At 47.8% G+C, this 17,067-nt stretch overlaps 2 protein-coding genes across 13 annotated transcripts in view; one reads left to right on the forward strand and one right to left on the reverse strand.

The window, feature by feature from the left end:
• Positions 1-91: 91 nt before the first annotated feature.
• On the forward strand, positions 92-4,343 carry NQO1 (NAD(P)H quinone dehydrogenase 1). 2 transcript variants are annotated; one of them, XM_058155563.1, is made up of 6 exons: positions 107-722; positions 895-1,059; positions 1,142-1,272; positions 1,510-1,623; positions 1,997-2,098; positions 2,576-4,343. In XM_058155563.1, exons 1-6 carry the CDS (start codon positions 716-718, stop codon positions 2,885-2,887), a joined length of 831 nt encoding a protein of 276 aa, XP_058011546.1. In that variant the 5' UTR covers positions 107-715; the 3' UTR covers positions 2,888-4,343. The 2 variants fall into 2 exon arrangements, with proteins under 2 accessions (XP_058011547.1, XP_058011546.1); XM_058155564.1 differs by lacking the exon at positions 1,510-1,623 and having other exon boundaries at positions 92-722.
• A 136-nt stretch (positions 4,344-4,479) lies between these two features.
• NFAT5 (nuclear factor of activated T cells 5) overlaps positions 4,480-17,067 on the reverse strand; it is a 46,496-nt gene continuing 33,908 nt past the window's right edge. For 7 of the 11 annotated variants that reach the window (XM_058155526.1, XM_058155530.1, XM_058155537.1 and 4 more), the window contains 5 exons: positions 16,697-16,777; positions 15,993-16,138; positions 12,968-15,413; positions 12,431-12,674; positions 4,480-10,412 (listed from right to left, as the gene is read on the reverse strand). In XM_058155526.1, the coding sequence (XP_058011509.1) occupies positions 12,439-12,674; positions 12,968-15,413; positions 15,993-16,138; positions 16,697-16,777 (2,909 nt within the window). In that variant the 3' untranslated portion in view covers positions 4,480-10,412; positions 12,431-12,438. The remainder of the gene's footprint in view (positions 10,413-12,430; positions 12,675-12,967; positions 15,414-15,992; positions 16,139-16,696; positions 16,778-17,067) is intronic. The other 4 variants (XM_058155527.1, XM_058155531.1, XM_058155529.1 and 1 more) reach the window with 3 other exon arrangements.

A 17,067-nucleotide genomic window follows, 5' to 3' on the forward strand; every position in this document is an offset into this window, starting at 1 on the left:
AAGAATATATGGAAATCTATAACCTATATGGAAATCTGGCAGCAGAGTTCTATGATGTCTTTGAAGCCGCTCCTGCGTAGCTGGGTGGGATGTTTCAGTGGGTCAAAGACCGTGAGGATCAGTGGGTGGGGTACCCAGAGCTGGCAGGAAGCCACCTGTTTGTGGTGGACAAAGGCTCTCTGGGGCCCCTTCTGTTGTGGATACCAGCACGGTTGCCACCGGGGCCTTTGGTCCAAGGGGCCCAGGGAAGCCAGTGCCGCTTCGATTTAATGCTCCAGGAGCTGCTCCTTCCATCGCAGCTGCCCCTCTTTGAAGGAGACAGAGACAGTGGGACCAATTGCATAGAGGGCGATTGGCAGGGCATTCCAGCTGCCGGTCCCGGGGCTCCCGAGCCTCTTCCGTCCTCAGGGAAAGGTGTCTCTTAGCAGGACAAGGGCCAGCTGAAGGGCAAAGGGGCTGTGGAGGTACCCTCTTCAGAGACCTCCGGGACACCGCCTGCACCCACTGAGCCGGGGCTGGGGAAGGGCTCTCCCAGCCCCCGACGGGAGGCGGAGCAAGGCGCGGTGAGGATCCCCGCCCCGAAAGGCCGGGCGGGGCCTGCCAGGCCAGCTTCGGCCGCTGGACCCCGACGCGCTGCTTCTCTCCGTTGCCGGCCGCTGCCAGAGACGCTCCTCGCTAGCTCTGCCGCCGCGGTGCCCTCGATCCCCATCCATCCATGGCTGGTAAGTCTCCCTCCCGGCGGGCCCCCTCGGCCAGCCGGCACCCCTTCGGAGCTTCGCCGCGCAGGCAGCGCCGGGTCGGGAGGGTCTGGGCCGGCGGGCTCCTGTTCTGCCCGGGACGCTCGCGGTGGGAGCCGAGCCAGGCGGCGCCTTCCTCCTCCTTTTCTCCCGGCAGCGAAACGGGCGCTGATCGTGCTGGCCCACCAGGAACCGGGCTCGTTTAACCACGCCTTGCAGCGGGCGGCAGTCGAGGCGCTGGAGAGCGGCGGCTGGAACGTGGCCGTCTCCGACCTCTACGCTCAGCACTTCCAGCCGGTCCTGTCACGCGCGGACTTCTCCGGTACCGCCCAACCCCCTGTCCAGCCGCTTTCTCCGGGTAGCGGCGCCTCCTCCGCCTCCTAACCTCCGCTCGACCACCGCAGGTGACCCCGACGACCCGCGCAACCTCAATTACGCGAAGGAGGCCGGGCTGGCTTGGAAGGAAGGCCGCCTTAGCAGCGACATTCTGGGTGAGGTGGAGAAGCTGGCAAACGCCGACCTCGTCATTTTCCAGGTGGGCGCCCCCCGCCCGCCCAAAGCTCGGTTTCTGCCCCGCGCGACTAGAGCATCTCCTGGCTGAAGCTCCGGCGCCGTCCGGGCTTAGCCGGGGTAGCCGCCGAAGTCCCGGCCAGAGCGCTTTGCCGAGCCGCCTTCTTTCGGGCTGGGAGGGATGAGAGCCAGACCAGGCCAACCGGGGCCTGGACGGGGGCTCCACGACGTCCTGATGAGCCCGGCTCTGCTTGCCTTCCAGTTTCCCCTGCATTGGTTTGGCCTCCCAGCCATCCTGAAAGGCTGGTTCGACCGCATCCTCATCCAGGGCTTTGCCTACTCCTACGGGGCTATGTACGATCAGGGACCCTTCCAGGTAGACAGTTTGGGGTGGGGGGAGGGAAGTGCCGCTGGGGCTGCTTGAAGGGAGCTGGGCTACCTTGGCTGGGCAGGGGACCAGGGAGCAGCTGCACTCCCCACCCTAGACTGAAATGGGAGCCGGCAGGTCGGCATCCACCATGCAAACCCAGCTGGCATCTTGCTGCTGCCGCTGCTTTCTGGCCACCCCAAAGGGCCCCTCATGCTGGTCCTGAGCCTCAGTGCCATCTGTTGCTAGGGGGAACATGGCAGAAGCCCCCCTTCCCTGGTCTGGAGTTGGACCAGTTGGGCAGCAGTGGTGGTGACAGGACACTGCCGGTCCCGCTCCTTGTTGGGGAAGCCGGGCCTGACTGTGCTTTGCTTGCCTGCAGAAAAAGAAGGCCGTGCTATCCTTCACTACTGCCGCGATGGACTCCATGTATACTCCAGTGGGCATCAATGGAGACATTAACATCCTGCTTTGGCCGATACAGGTGAGGGAGGATGAGCAGAGGCCCAATCTTAGCAAGAGCTCGCACTTCCTCGACTGAGGATGGGGTTGTTGCTTAGTGTCTTGTTGAAATGCAGGCCTCCGGAGTGTCTCTTGCGTTTCCAAAGGCCAGAAAAGTGTGTGTGCAGTCCGAAGTCCCAGGAAGGGGGGCGGCGGCTTCCCAAGAGCAAATAGAATTTCTGGTATGCAGGAAGAGGGCAAAGGTGGACATGCATCCACGCCCGCACACACCAGCATTTCACAGGGTATTATCTAGTAGTTATGCAGGCAGTTGATTTAGTCTCTGGCAAGATTTCTGTTTATAATGAAATAAAGTAGCAGAACGGCCTCATGCTGACCTTGGTTCTGTGGACCTGGCAAGGCATTCAGGGTACAGGTTCCTCCAAGACCAAATGCCAAGATAGTGCGTTTGCCTGGCTCCAAGTGAGCTTTATGGCCCTTCTGATTCTTACCCATGCAGAGTGGCACCCTTCATTTCTGTGGCTTCCAAGTCTTAGCTCCCCAGATTGCTTTCAGCATCGGCCAGCGTACTCCAGAGGACGTCCGCTCACAAATCCTGGAGGACTGGAAGAGGAGACTGACAGGCATCTGGGAAGAGAAGCCCCTCAGCTTTGCCCCAAACAGCCATTTTGAGTTGGATTTTGCTAAGGGGTTTGTGCTGAAGAAAGATGTCCAGGAAGACCAGGAAAAGGAGAAATACGGGCTGACGGTTGGCCAGCACCTGGGGAAGCCATTCCCACCAGACCACCAGGTCAAGGCTCAGGAGAAGTAATTGTCCCATTGGGAAGCTGTGTAGGATTGCAATGGCCATCAGCCCACTTCTGCCCCTCCCCTAGAAATTAGCAGGTGCAGGGAAGGGGGTCCCAGCCAAGACAACATTGGATCCTTTAGGCAGGAGGTTTTCCACCCAGCTCTATTCTTTCTCTTAGTGGTGTAATTGGGGCTTCAAATGCCTTGAAGGGCTGCCCGCCAATGGGATCAGAGAAGCCTGCTAGCATTGCTTCAGCATTCGCGTTGCCTAAAACCTGGGGGGCCTTTTCTCTTTGCATATTTAGGGTGCTGTGGGTGCTTTTCAAATCCCAAGACTAATCTGTCAGATGTTAGGTAGGAAGATCATTGCCCCTCCTTTTCTGTCTGTAAATGTTAGTGAAATAAAAGCCCTGAATATGAATGTTGCGCCAATGTTCTGTGGTTAATTTGCCAGACTGTGTGAAAGAATATTATGAACTCTACAACAGCTATAGGTAGTCCCTGATTTACAACAGTTCATTTAGTGACTGTTCAAAGTTACGACGGCAGTGAAAAAAGTGACATGACTGTTTTTCTCAGGACCACTGCAGCATCCCCAGGGCCACCTGATCAAAATTCCGGTACTTGGCCAGTGGTTCATATTTATGACGGTTGCAGTATCCCGGGATCATGTGATCACCTTTTTCAATCCTCTGACAAGCAAAGTCAGTGGGAATCCAGATCCACTTAGCAACCATGTTACTAACTTAGCAAATGCAACGATTCACTTAATAACTGTGGCAAGAAAAGTCGTGAAATGGGGCAAACTCACTTAACAAATGTTTCACTTAGCAACATAAATTTTGGGCTCAATTGTGGTTGTAACTCGAGGACTACCTGTACTGTTGTTTTCCAAATAAGCAGCTTACATCGAGGTAACCTGATTCTCTTTCATTCACTCTTTCAGTGAGGTCTGTAGTTGTAGGTTGTTTTAGAAATGGCCATCAGCCTTGCAGAAGAGACATGTACAACTCAAAAGGCAGAGAAAAGCAAAGTCCCTTTAGTTGTGTGAGACACATCAGGTCGATTGACTCAAGTTTCAGAATGCAAAATTAATAGAGGACACCAATGCACTGGTGAGATTACACTTTGTATGGACATTATGATCACAATTAAAACCTCGGTGCCCAAACTGCATCTTGGGGCAGTCCCATTTCTATTTCAACATATTCTGGGTTATCACGAGCATTTTTCAGTCTGGACTCCATAAAACAGAACAAAAAAGCAAATGCAGGCCAAGTTCAGAAGATCATCAAGCCTAGACTTTATTCCCGCGTAAGTCTCCCCCGCCCCCACTTTGCCAAGACAGAAATCTGCACTTCTCCCAATGCTCTTCCCAGGATAAGCATCCCCAGACAACCCTGAAATTTGTCGAGGAATACCAAGTATGCAACTCCAAGGGGCACGTCAGCTGGAGAAACTGAATGCAAAAGAAAAAATGAGGCTCTGGAATGGGTTAGGATGTTCATGCAGTCTTGGTGTTCTTCAGCTTCTGAGCCTGAGAGGAAGGCTCTTTGCAAAACTCTGGGAATTAATGCTATTAAATGGAAGATGTTGGAAAGAACAGCACAACAGTTATACACTGTGAAATGAAAACTTTCAAAGTTTTATTCTGGACTGCAGCTGTGTACAGAAATATAGTTGCAAGTATACAAATGTCCCAATTGAAGCAAAATATCTCTTTAATATCCAACAAGTTATCACAGAAGAGCTAAAAAAACAAATGCAAACAAAGTACCCCACCCCAGCCCCTTCAATAGAATAAATTGAAAATTGGTTATCAGTGCTCTGAGAAACCCACCGACACAAGCCAGGGATACACAAATGCACAATGGGCCAAATCAGATTACATTCACATTGCAGGATCCGGAAGGAGCTGCTCAATGGCTGCTTGATCTCTGTCCTGCCCAAAGCAAAGCAGGAACGCAGGAAATAAGAGGAAGGAAAGTAGGGGGACACTGGAAGAAGGCAAAGCCTGGAGCCTCTGTTTCCCATGATCCACGCAGCTTCCTTTGCAAGGTGACCAACGCTCTGGGGAAGCTGGGGCGGAGAGATGCAGGGACAACCTCTCCAGCATTCACAAAGCTTTTGGTTCCAAGGAGACTCCATTCCCACGGAAGAGCCCAAATGCAACAGCCTAAGCCGGCTGCTGCATTTATGGCAGAGGGGAAGGGAGGATCAGCCTGGTTATTGCTTCAGGACATGCAGAAGTCTAACTGAGAAAGAATTTCGTCCTTTGGGAAACTGCCTGCTTGCTATGGCTAAATCAGAAGCTGCTTGCAAAGATTAGGAGCCATTCCCACCTGTGAGTGACTATTGGTTTTTTTTCAGACTGAGAAAAAAAATAGGTTTGTGTGTGTATGCGCATGCCTTTGAGTCAGTCTTGACTCCTGGCAACTGCCTGGACAAATCCCTGCAGTTTTCTTAGCAAGATTTCATTCGTGGTTTGTCTCTCCCGAGGTCTGAGGGAGAGTGACTAACCCAAAGTCATCTAGCTGGCTTTTGACTAAGGTGGAACTAGAACTCACAATCTCCAGGTTTCTCGGCAGAAATCTTAATCACTACAGCAAATGGCTTTCTACTTAGATATTACTATGTTTAATACGAATTGTGTATTCTTTCAAGGTAAGAACATAATCAAGTTATGAAATGAAATTAAGGCACATTTAACTAAGAAAGGAGAAGCTGCAACTCGCACAGCTTTGAAGAATTTCTGTGAGAACAAATATATTAATTAGAATAATGTTTTTATTTCAAACAATCCTGGTTTTGAAAAATGCTTTTTTAAAACAGCAGCAAATAATTTTATCTAGATTTATGTGGCATGGCAAAAAATCAAGGGTTAGCACAGGTAAAATTCTGTAGGATGCAAAAGATAGGGAGCATTAGGATTGCTTGACTTTATACTTCGCACTGTTGTTTAATTTGGATGAAATGATGGGTCTTGCTAAATGTTTGAAATGGAGGGTCATAATCTGAGGTTTGTTTGCTGTAGGCTTTTATTGTAGCATAACATTAATGTGGATTTTAATAATGTGAAAAATAATGCATTGAGAATATGAAAAAAATATGAATACAGGTTGTGCCTGAAGATACCTTTATTGACTTTTAGCAAAGAAGTATTCTACAGAACACCAGCAGCATATATGAAGAAATGGCTAACAACTGATCTCAGAGGGATATAGCTTTCAATAGTTTGGATACATACAGTTAATGTGGATAAAAAGACAAGTGGAACTGAGAAATATAAATTGGAATTTGAATCTGAAATTGAATTGTACAGAAATGAAGAATATGTAATAGAAAAATCTATGGAGATTCTCAGTCACCCAGGTCACGGTTGTCCCAAAGGTGCTTTTTCAAGAAGTAGCCAGACTTTCTGGTGTACAGTTGCCTCTTGAAAAAAGTACCTTTAGGATAATAGGAAAAATGTATAAACTTTTCTTAAGATTTGAAACAGAAGATGAGTAAGTTGAAGATTGCATGACAAAATGGTTGGTCTGTTAATTTTGGTTATAACAGAGATCGATATTTATTTATTTATTTTATTTATTTATTAGATTTTTATACCGTCCTATTGGGAGAAAAACTGGGTAATTGGTGTTAAATTTACATTATGTTATAAATCTAAGGGATTTTTAAAATAAAATGATGTATTATTGGTATATGACACCAGGAAAGTTATCAAAAAATATAAAAATATTTCAAAATAGTGTCAGAAATATTAAAAACACGAGAGGATATTTTATAATGCATGATGGACTTGTGAAAAAGCCAATAAAACTTTGGATACAAATTCACGCAATGATGTAAAGACTCTAAAAAGATTACTATTTCAAAGAAACTAGAACTCTATTAGTCTTATGGAAAATGAATTGGAAAAACTCATTGTAGACCGATGGTAATTGCAGCAAGATTATCATGAGCACAACTATGGAATGGAAGGTTAATGAAATCCCCACAGTGGAGGGATGGATTGTGAAAATGTGAGGATTTGCAGAAACGGTAAAACTGACCTACAGTATTTAGTCATAGAAAAAAAAACTTTTTTTGAATGATTGGATACCTTTTGGACTTCTTGCTGAAAGAAGAAATGAAACTGGTTTATGGGTTTGAAGATTAAGATAGGTGTGGGTTAAATAAGGGACTGAGGGATTATATATTTTATATATCTAAAGAGGGATTATTAAACCAACTATCTGCTGAAAAGTCATTAAATTCTTTTCTTTTCTTTTTCATTTCCTGCACTTTCTTTTTTCTTTCAATTTGTCTTTTATTCTCAGGTAGTCCTCAATTTATGACCACAACTGAGATCAGAATTTCCATTGCTAAGAATGGCAATAGTTCAGTGACTCACACCTGATGTTACCACCTTTTCTGCCATGGTTGTCAAGCCAATCACACAGTTGTTAACTGAACCCATCTTCCCCCATTGACTCTGCTTGTCAGAAGCCGGCTGGGAAGAGCTCAAACGGCCGTCCCTTCAGCCCAGGATGCTGGAACCAGCAGCTATGCATGCCTGTTGCCAGTGCTGGAATTTTGATCGTGTGACCATTGTTAAGTGCGAGGATTGGTTGTAAATCATTTTTTTCTGTGCTGTTGTAACTTCGGTCACTAAATGAAAGGACATAAATCAAGGATTACCTGTATGGGAAAATTCTCAATATAAACTTTAATAAAGGGGATGCACTGTTAAAATACAGTAAGACTACACTTTCTTTTAAACTGTAATCTTCTTCCTGGGGCTTATAACCATGAAGCCTTACTTAATTCTACACATGAATTCCATAATCCCTGCTTTAGCTAGGGAGCTTGACGTAAAAGGCAGGGACTATCTCCCACAAGAAAAGATGGATCCTTCTCCCCTGTTAGCCTTCTCATTCACCAGTGTCCCTCACATTCCTTGTGCCGGTGCCCTGAAAACAGCGAGGTGGGAATGCAGCCTCTGTGCAGAAACGCAGCAAGTTCCAGCAACCATGCTGGGTTGCTGAAGCAGCCAGGTGCAGGGCTTGCCAAAGGAAGCTCTGCTTACTCTGTTCCCTTTGCCCACAGAAAGCAGGAGCAAAGATGTAGGACCAGCCTCTGCCAGCTACTGAGCAGCCCCTTTGCTCCAAAAAGATACATTTGGTAACCAAATAACATATTCGAAATGTTGCACATTTAAATATTGACCTAAATTGGACCAAGGAAAAGTAAAAACCAACCAACAAAGTATCAGTTTCACCATTTTGCACAAGCAGCAGATGCTGATGTCACAAGAAGTGGCAAGAGGATCAGCAGAACCTCCGTTCAATGAAGGATTGGTCCCAGATGTCTCAGCATTGGCCCCAGGCAGCTCACCAGACGGCCCCTGCTCATCCCCCCTTCGGAGAGGACGGGAGACCTCTTAACAAGGAGCTGATCTCAGACTGTGACACCCCCCCCCCAAAAAAAAAGCAAAACGGCTTGGGGACTTTTGCACTCTCCTCTCCGCCTCCCCATAATTCCCTCCGCATGTGTGCACGTCTCTTTCTCAGCATCAGAATTAGGTTCAAGGATTCTATAGGACTTACAAAAGAGGGAACGCCGAGGGTATTAGTGTTATAAATTAAAAAAGCCATGTTAGACATTAACAGAGAATAAAAGCGGAATCAAATCCCAGCTTTTAAGAAGTCGCCCCAAGGGACTCACTCCCTTCCCAAGTCCCCCACAGCAGGAGATCCATCCCTCGGGCATGAAGCTGCCTTCACGGCCAGCCAGCACTGATGGAATGGCCAGACAAAGAAGGAACACCTGCCACAAAAATTACAGAAACACTCCATGAAGATTTAACAAACCCGTCCCCTTTCCCCCATAACCAGACACCATGAGGTGGGAGAAGAGACTATAAACTCACATTTTTGCCACAAAAATCTGTGGCAAAGAAGAATATATGTGTGTGAACATATGGGTGTATAATATATATATATATATATATATTATATTATATATATATGCCAATGTACTCATCTAGTACAAATAGCAAAATAGTTTATCATTTACTAAATACAAAATAGAGCTTTCCAAAAAATGAAACACACATTAGATATAAACCATCCAAAACTTGAACGACTGAAAACTGTATTCAAAATTAAATGACCTCGAGTAGGTCTCTTTCTGAAAAGTTCCCTTCATATCGGCAAAAGAGCCTGTACTACTGAAAACGTAACCCAAACTTCTTGGGACAGAACACATGGACCACAAACAGAAGAGACGGACTGGCACAGCATGAGAAAGAAGCCCCCCCCCCCCAACGGGCGCACAAGGGAGACAAATGACATTCTTCTCAACACAGAAGACAAATAGCCGAGACATACTCAAAACAGCCCCCCGAGGTCAGCGACAGCTGCACAGGGAGTGGCAGACACCCCACGCAGTGGTGGATGAGCAAGAGACCTGGTGGTGGCTGCAGGCAGTGAACCCCAGGAGAGCCTGCCAGGATCACGTAGCCTGGACCGCACCGGCCTTTTATCAAATGCCTCTGGCAGGAGCGAGGCTGCTCCCCCGCCTTTGAGTTCAAAAGGGAGCTTAGAGAAGGTCCTATGTTCCCAGCATGGAGCTTCCATCTCCCAGCAATGGCAATGGTGTCAAAAGCAACCTAAACTCTACTCTTCCTTCCTTAAATCCTGCCGTGCATTCACCACAAACACTTTTTTCTGGTTTTCTGGTCCTCTGAAAAGTTAATTCTGTATATGGCAGAACATTTAAATAGGAGGGTGGGAAACTTCAGTGAGAAGCTTTAAGAAGAATCAGCCACCCTTTGATCAGAGCAGATTCCGAAAAGAGCCCAGTTCCTTAGACCAACAACTGGTTCCTTCTGAGAAGGGAGAACAGCAGAGCACTGAGGCCACTTGCGCCCAGCTTTCAGCAAGCCACAGCCCGGATCAGAGGCTGCCTTCCCTGCAAGGCCCTCCTGGTGCCCCCCCCAACCTCCCCCACTCCAAGGGCTCCTCTACCACTCTGATGGGAGCCGCAGCTGCTTCGGAGCCCAATCCAAACATGCACTTTCACCACCCAACACGTGCAGCATCAAGCCATGATCCTGGATGGGATTCACAGCATACACAGAAGACTTGTGCCATACCACCCAAGCCACATTTTTCAATGGAAACCATTTCCATACTTGGCCACAAATCATGGGAAACCGTCAATGATTGAGGGTACAGGAAATGTACCCAAAGAATTGTGAAAACCAGAGAAAGAACGGGAGAGGGAGAGAGAGAGCCCAATGTTCTTGTCTTGTGCTGACACGTAACAGCCACACTCCGCATCCCTCTCAGAACTGGGGATGGGGATAACAGTCCAACCCATGCCTGGATAACACAAAACCTGGCTTTGCCCCCCACTTCAGCAGAACTTCCAGAGTGGTGTTCTTCCAAAGCAAGAATGAAGATGTTGCTTCCAGCCATCTTTCAACAGAGAAGAGTTAATGCTACTTTGCTAAACTCCAGAATCACCAGAGATAATGCAGTCTGTCCAGTGCAGGATTTCTGATTGAAAGAAAGAAAACAAAAAGACATTTATAAATAACACAAAAATCACCCTCCCTCCCTTGTTTTCAGCAGCCTTCAACAACATGAAAAGGTACTCAGAGAAAATCTATCATCAGATTAAAAGTCGGTACAACCCCGCTTTCTTAAGGGCTCATGTTAGAGCCCCTATGATGGCAGCCACTCCATTCTTCTCTAGGCTTATTGCTTTCACAGACTCCTGTCTGGGAAGTTCATGAGAAGGTAAACAGGACAAAACACCAGCAGCCTCAGCATAGTTGCTTCTATCCAGGGGTGAAATGTAAAATTTGTTACAACCGGTTCTGTGGGTGTGGCTTGGGGGGTAATGTGACTGGATGGGAGTGGCTAACTTTTTTTTTTTACTTTTAAAAGCATTTTTTCTACAACTACTTCAGCTGATGATCAGGCAACTCAGCTGGGAAAGCCAGAGAAGCCTTTTAAAAGCATTTTTTCTACAACCTCTTCAACTGAGGAGGTAGAAAAAGTGCTTTTAAAGGGTTCTGATGATCCCAACTGAGCCGCCCGATCCTCAGAGGCTTTTTTTTTTTACTTTTAAAAGAATTTTTTGGGCCGAAGAAAAAATGCTTTTAAAAGTAAAAAAAACAACAACAATAACCCTGATGATCGTGCGACTCAACTGGGCATGGGGGGGGGGAAGAGAGGATTTTTGCTACCGATTCTCTGAACCACCCGCCATCACTACTGGATCAGGTGATCCGGTCCAAACCGGGAGCATTTCTCCCCTGCTTCTATATGCTATGGCTCTGGTGCCAGCTGGGCACAGCCTGCCACCCTGTGATGAGCGAGACAGCAGCCAGTGATTCAATCTGGGATTCTTTGGAGCTTGTAAAGCAAAGCTGTGAGATCTGTTATCTGTAGGTTAGAGTTGTGATCCTCCTGGCCCTTCAGGCTGCTAAGCAGGCTAAGTTCATTTATTTATTTGTAAAATTGATTAGCTGCCCATCTTACCCACAAGGCAACTCTGAGCTGTTTACAATACGGACAGATAAAACTATACAAAACCTAATGATATAAATATAATACTATAAAAAATCCAGATAATCAACCTAGCTCTAAGATGGGGAGGGACGAGAAGGGGGTGGGAGCTCTTGTTAATCTATTAACCACCCCAACACTGAAGCCCCTCCTTTGGAACCCCAAGCCAGCTGGCAGAACCAGAGCTTTAGGCTCTTGCCCAGAGTCAGGAGGGTTGGCGCCAGCCTCACTTCGGGGGATGGGTGGGGGGGGGGAGACATTCCAAAGGACAGGCGCAATGGCAGAGAAGGCTCTTCTCCTGGACCCCAATAGCCAGAATGCCCTGGCCGATGGGCCCACCCATGCCTCCTCTGCCAGCACAGGTGGGGAGGCCCAATCCCACTGGGGTGAGACGGTCCTTCCAGGAGCCTAAATTCAAGCAGCAATCACTGCTTCTCTAAAAGAGGAGATTATGCCGTGGCTTTGAAAGAGGCAGCAACGCAGCCCTCCAGGCTGTAAGGGCTGTAAAGGGTGGGGGAAACAGAATCAATGACAGAAGAGGACACAGTTTATTAGGATCCCTTTCACTCTGGATTGGGGCCCAATAAGGTTAAATCAATCCAATAAATAAGTGCTGAAGTTAACATGGCAGTGCTAGAGTGCCTTTTTTATAACTACATTCAGCTTGGCAGGATTTCAATTCTGCCTCGAGTTTTTAAAGGAGTAAGTGTCTAGCAGTGATGACTAAGATGATATATTACGGCCAACGCACTCCATCCACACAGTTTTCTAAGCAAAATCATTCAGTGGTAACCAGCACCTTTGGATATAGAGCTGCCTTTCCCTCCAAAGAACCCAAAAACGAGTGCCTGATTCAAGAATTAGGCCTGTGCTCAATCGGTTCACAAGATGATCACTAATCCCATCTCCTTTCCAGGCAAACAACAGCACAAAGAATGCTACATGCTCTCCAATTTCATTAATTAAAAACTTCTGCAGCTCAAGAAAAAGTTCTGGCTTACCTCACTTGTTAGAAGGAGCCAGCCATGGTATTGTTCCCCTGATTTTGTAGGGATACAAGCAAGTCATCAATCTTCTTCATATTCTGATTGGTGGTCATTGCAGAAGAAATCTGAGGACTCTCTGACATTTGCTGGGATAGGAGAGCTGTGACAGATGGCTGTGCCTCATTCTGTGCTTGGCTGAGGGTCATCATCTGCTCTGACACAGAACCCGGTCCAGATGTTAAGAGCTGGCCACAACCTGCTGAAGAAACAAGATCCCAACAACACATCCAGATCAAGGCTGATGACCAACATGGTCTTGCAAGCATCACTCAGAGCCAAGTGTAAACTTGCTGAACAGGGAGAACTAAGCAGAATCATGTATTTGAATGCCAACTTCAACCCAAGTAGTTACAATGCCCATAAAGCCCCACAGCATTTTGATCTGAATTAATCCTGCATTTTTGTTTTCATAGCTTAGGTATGTAAAACAGAATGCCAACATTAGAGGCAGACCAGCAAGGAAAATCTAGTGCTCTTTACACTCAGACTTACTGTCTTGGATGCCAAAGAGGAATATCCCGGAGGTCTGTGGGGATGAAGTGGAGGAGTTCTGCAGCTGGCTGATGGAACTTCCAGCAGATACATTGTGAAACAAAGAGGCTGCCTGCTGTTGTTGCTGCTGCTGCTGCTGCTGCTGCTGTTGCTGCTGCTGGGGGGGTGATGAAGTGTCCTGGATGTTTGGCAGGTTGCTCTGTGAGGAGTACAGAGTGGGTTGCTGCAACTCCTGCTGGCTGATGTTGCTCTGCAAGGCAGACATGGAAGCCGATGATATGAAGAGGGTGACTGGCTGCTCCTGAGGGCTGGGGGATCCCTGAACCAGCTGGATCTGGGGGGAGCCATGGAATAAACTTGGTGGCGGTTGTGGTGGCTCAGCTTGGGTGGAGCCTGAACTCTGGCTCTGGAACTGCATGGGCTGCTGCTCTTGGCCTCTCTGGGCCAGGCTACTCTGGGGGTGGAAGAGAGGCTGGCTCTGCTGTTGCTCCTGGCTGGTCATCGTGCTGGGATTGGAGCTGAACAGCAGTGTTGGCTTCTGAGAGGCCACAGAGCCCATGGTGTTCTGACTGCTGAACCGCATGTTTTGCTGCTGCTGCTCTTGGGTGGAGGCACTATTCTGAAGAGCCACAAGTGAATGCTGAGTTTGGAAAATGCCCCCCTGTTGGTTGGGAGGAACCCCAGAGGGAGGAAGGGGGCCTAGAGTTACTTGGGCCTGGAAGAGGCCCTGATGTGTCGACTGGTGCTGCTCCTGGGTGAGCAGAGGGCCTTGGAGGTGGGCCTGCTGGAAGGAGGATTGTTGCTCAGTCCTGGCTGGGCCTTGCAAGGGAGAAAGAGAGCTTTGTGTGGCGAAGAATGGCATCTGCTCCTCTTGCACAACGGAGGAGCCCAGAGCATTCTGGGAGAGAAACAGGCTCCCTGCCTGCTGGTCCGGAACAACTCCTAGGCTCCCCTGGGAGTGAAACATGGGCTGCTGCAGCTGTTCAGAAGAAGAGGCAACATTCTGGCTGTGGAAAAGAGAACTGGAGGTCTCCTGAGAGATGTTCTGGGTGTCCCCAATGGGGCTCTGAGAGTGGAACAGCTGAGGCTGGGAATGGGCAGCCGGGGGCAAGAAACTGCCAGCCTGGAGAGAGAGCATCTCTCCACTCTGCTGGAAGAGACCCCCACCCTGCTGCTGGGCTCCAGCGCCTTGAACGGCAGCCATCATGTCTTCTGAGGAAGGAAAAAGAGCAACCTGGGCCTGGCTTTCCCCACTGTGTTGCATTTGGACCATCGCCTGAAACACGGTGCTCTGCATCTGTTTGGCTTGTTCTGAAGCTTCTTTGCCTTCCGCAGAGCCCGAAGCAGGGAACATGGCAGGGCCACCGGTGGGCACCTGCTCCTGCTGCTGCTGCCCTGGAGTACCCGCGTCATTGCTGGAGACACTGGTGGGAGAGAACAGCTCACACTGCATTTGCATGTCTTCGCTTGCTGACAGCCCACCTATCAAATGGGAAGCTGGCGGGTACACTGGGGACTGCTGAATGCTTCCATTTCCCGAGGAGGAGGAGGAGGAGGAGGAGGAAGAGGAGGAGGCGAACAAGTCAGACGGCATGCGGCTGGGGGCCTGGCAAAGGCCTTGCTGCATCTCAATCACCATGGCAGCAGACGTTTCCATCGCTTGCGCCTGCTGCTGTGCCTGCTGCTGGCCAGCCAACGAAGTCTCTGGCTGTGGGCGCATGGTCTCGGTTCGGCTGGGGAGAAGGTCTTCCGCTCTTGAGTGAACGGTGTCCGATGAAGAAAACATGCCCTGGTTGACTCCATTCTGGATTTGGCTAACTTGCTGGAAAATTTCTACATTGAGCTGCTCTTGAACATCCTCACTCTCAGAACCTGAAAAGAGGACAGAGGACAGCTGCTGCTGAGCTTCTAGGACTTGCTGAACCAGATCAACGTTTCTGCTGCTGTTGCCGCCGTTGCCGCCACCAGGGCTGGACTGAAAACTCCCTGCCTGCAGCTGCTGGATTGTGCTCTGAAGCTGGCTCACCCCACCGGCTGAAGAGAACATATTTGAGGAGATCTGCTGCTGCAGTGCCTGGCTGGACTCCTGAAGGGGAGGTGGCTGTTGGGGGGCCTCCGTCAGCTGGGACAAAGCCATGGCTGTGCTATCCGATTGCAAAGCCTCTCTGGAGGAAGGCTCCCTCAAGGGGAACTGGGAAGCCTGCTGCAGGAGGGTGTCGCTGTTCTGCAGCTGGTTCGGAGCAGCGGTGGCTGGAAAACTGCCAGACTGCACCAGGTCCGGAGCCTGAAGGGTAGACCTGGTCTCAGGAGGATACTTTGGTTGCAGGGGCTGCTTTTCGCTCTCTGGAGCTAAATGAGAAGCAGAAGAGGAGAAAGGGCCATTCCCCAAGATGCTGGATATGGTGGTCTCCAAAGATGTTTGAGATTGCCCAATGGCGCTGGTTGTCTGAAGAGAAACATGCACACACAGCAGTAAGATTTAGAATTTTCATTGCCTAACCATAATTCAGGAAGAAAAATAAACTATCCTGAATTCTACATTATATACTTTCCACTGAAATTTTTTTCCAATTTTTAGAAATCCATTCATCATTAATTTGCATTGTTATGAACACCACCATCAAGAAGGAGGTGCAGATTATGTGTTAAAACTACAGTCAGAAGACATAAAGCCTTTTTCCCCAGGTGATTTTGCTAGAATGCCAACAGTCCTTCTGGTGGGCAAAACTGTTAACACATGAGGTTTTTTATGCCAATTCAATTTTAAAAGAACGGTATGTTATTGTCTTATCACATCTTTCCTTTGCTTATTTACAAGCAAGAGAAAAAAAGTATTTTCATTTCAGTTAAACTCCTTCTGTTTATTGGAAAAAGTGAAAGAAATATTTGTAATCCTACCAAAGTTATGACATTAGATATCAAACTACATCTGATGTCAAACAAATGTCCTAAATAAAATCTTTATAGTTTTCTTCTTTTTTTATAAAAGACATATGCCCAGAATCATTTTTCATCTGCTGCTTACATTAAAGGCAGGAAGAGACATTTTCTCAGCCACAAGTTCCATTGGAGCAGCCTCTTCATTCTTAACGACACTGTTTGGCCTGAGAGGAGTTACCAAGGCACTGGGGAGAAGATTTACTTGGTCCAGCTTGCAGCCACTGGAGTTTGCTGCAGGAGAAAAAGAACAGAACACACTCCCTAACTCAGCCCCAGGAGGATGAAACTCAAAAATACAGTATCTAATAAAGACAAGAGCTGATGATCTTTCCTGGCAAGTTCTAGCTGTGCACTAGCCTGTCTCTGCAGTAAAAGACACTCCTGAGAGCCAATGTCAACCCAAATGGCTGCTACACACACGAACACCCATATCACCCTGAGGACTGACACATCTCTTATGGTTCAGCTTATCTGTACAAACACCTTAGCCTGCTTGTTAGGCCAGGTAATCTCTAACTTGCTTGTTGATTACATGTATATCTCACCACAGTTAAAATCATTCTCAGAGTTAAGTAAATTAGAGGTTCACGAGACTTTGTAGTGCATTTTTGGAAGTCGGCTGGGAAACAGATCGAAGGAAAAACGACACACATTAACGAAAAACATACGTAGCCCTAAATTTCCCAAATAAGTCACTCAATTGTGATGGCCCTTTTTCAATGTGATGAACTCAATAGTTTTACAAAGTCTTCGGCTAAGGTGATAAGAAAGGCTGCGGTTGAAAATTACCTTTGGCTGCATCATCAAAAGAGCAGGGCTGGGTTGGGCTGGATATTTCCTGCTTCACATTCATATTCAGAGTCTGAGCTGCTGATGAAGAAACGGAACATTCAGGAGAGATGTAAGCAAGGAAATTATACGTCAAGCTTCCCAGTTTTTCAGTTCAACAATAAGCACAGGTGCACACATTTCAAGAACCAAAGGCCAATGATTGAAACATTCAGCACAGCTCCCTGAAAACTGTGGTAGTTTCACAGTCTCTTTCTCAAACTGCAAGCACTGCCCAGGATTTCCTCAGTCCAATGATTTGTGTTCCCTGGCCAAGCAGTGCAAACTTTGACTAAGACCCCACATCTTGCAAATATTGTGCTTTTTACATA

This window comes from Ahaetulla prasina, chromosome 12, assembly GCF_028640845.1.
Source record: "Ahaetulla prasina isolate Xishuangbanna chromosome 12, ASM2864084v1, whole genome shotgun sequence".
In the NCBI taxonomy this organism is placed as follows: domain Eukaryota; kingdom Metazoa; phylum Chordata; class Lepidosauria; order Squamata; family Colubridae; genus Ahaetulla; species Ahaetulla prasina.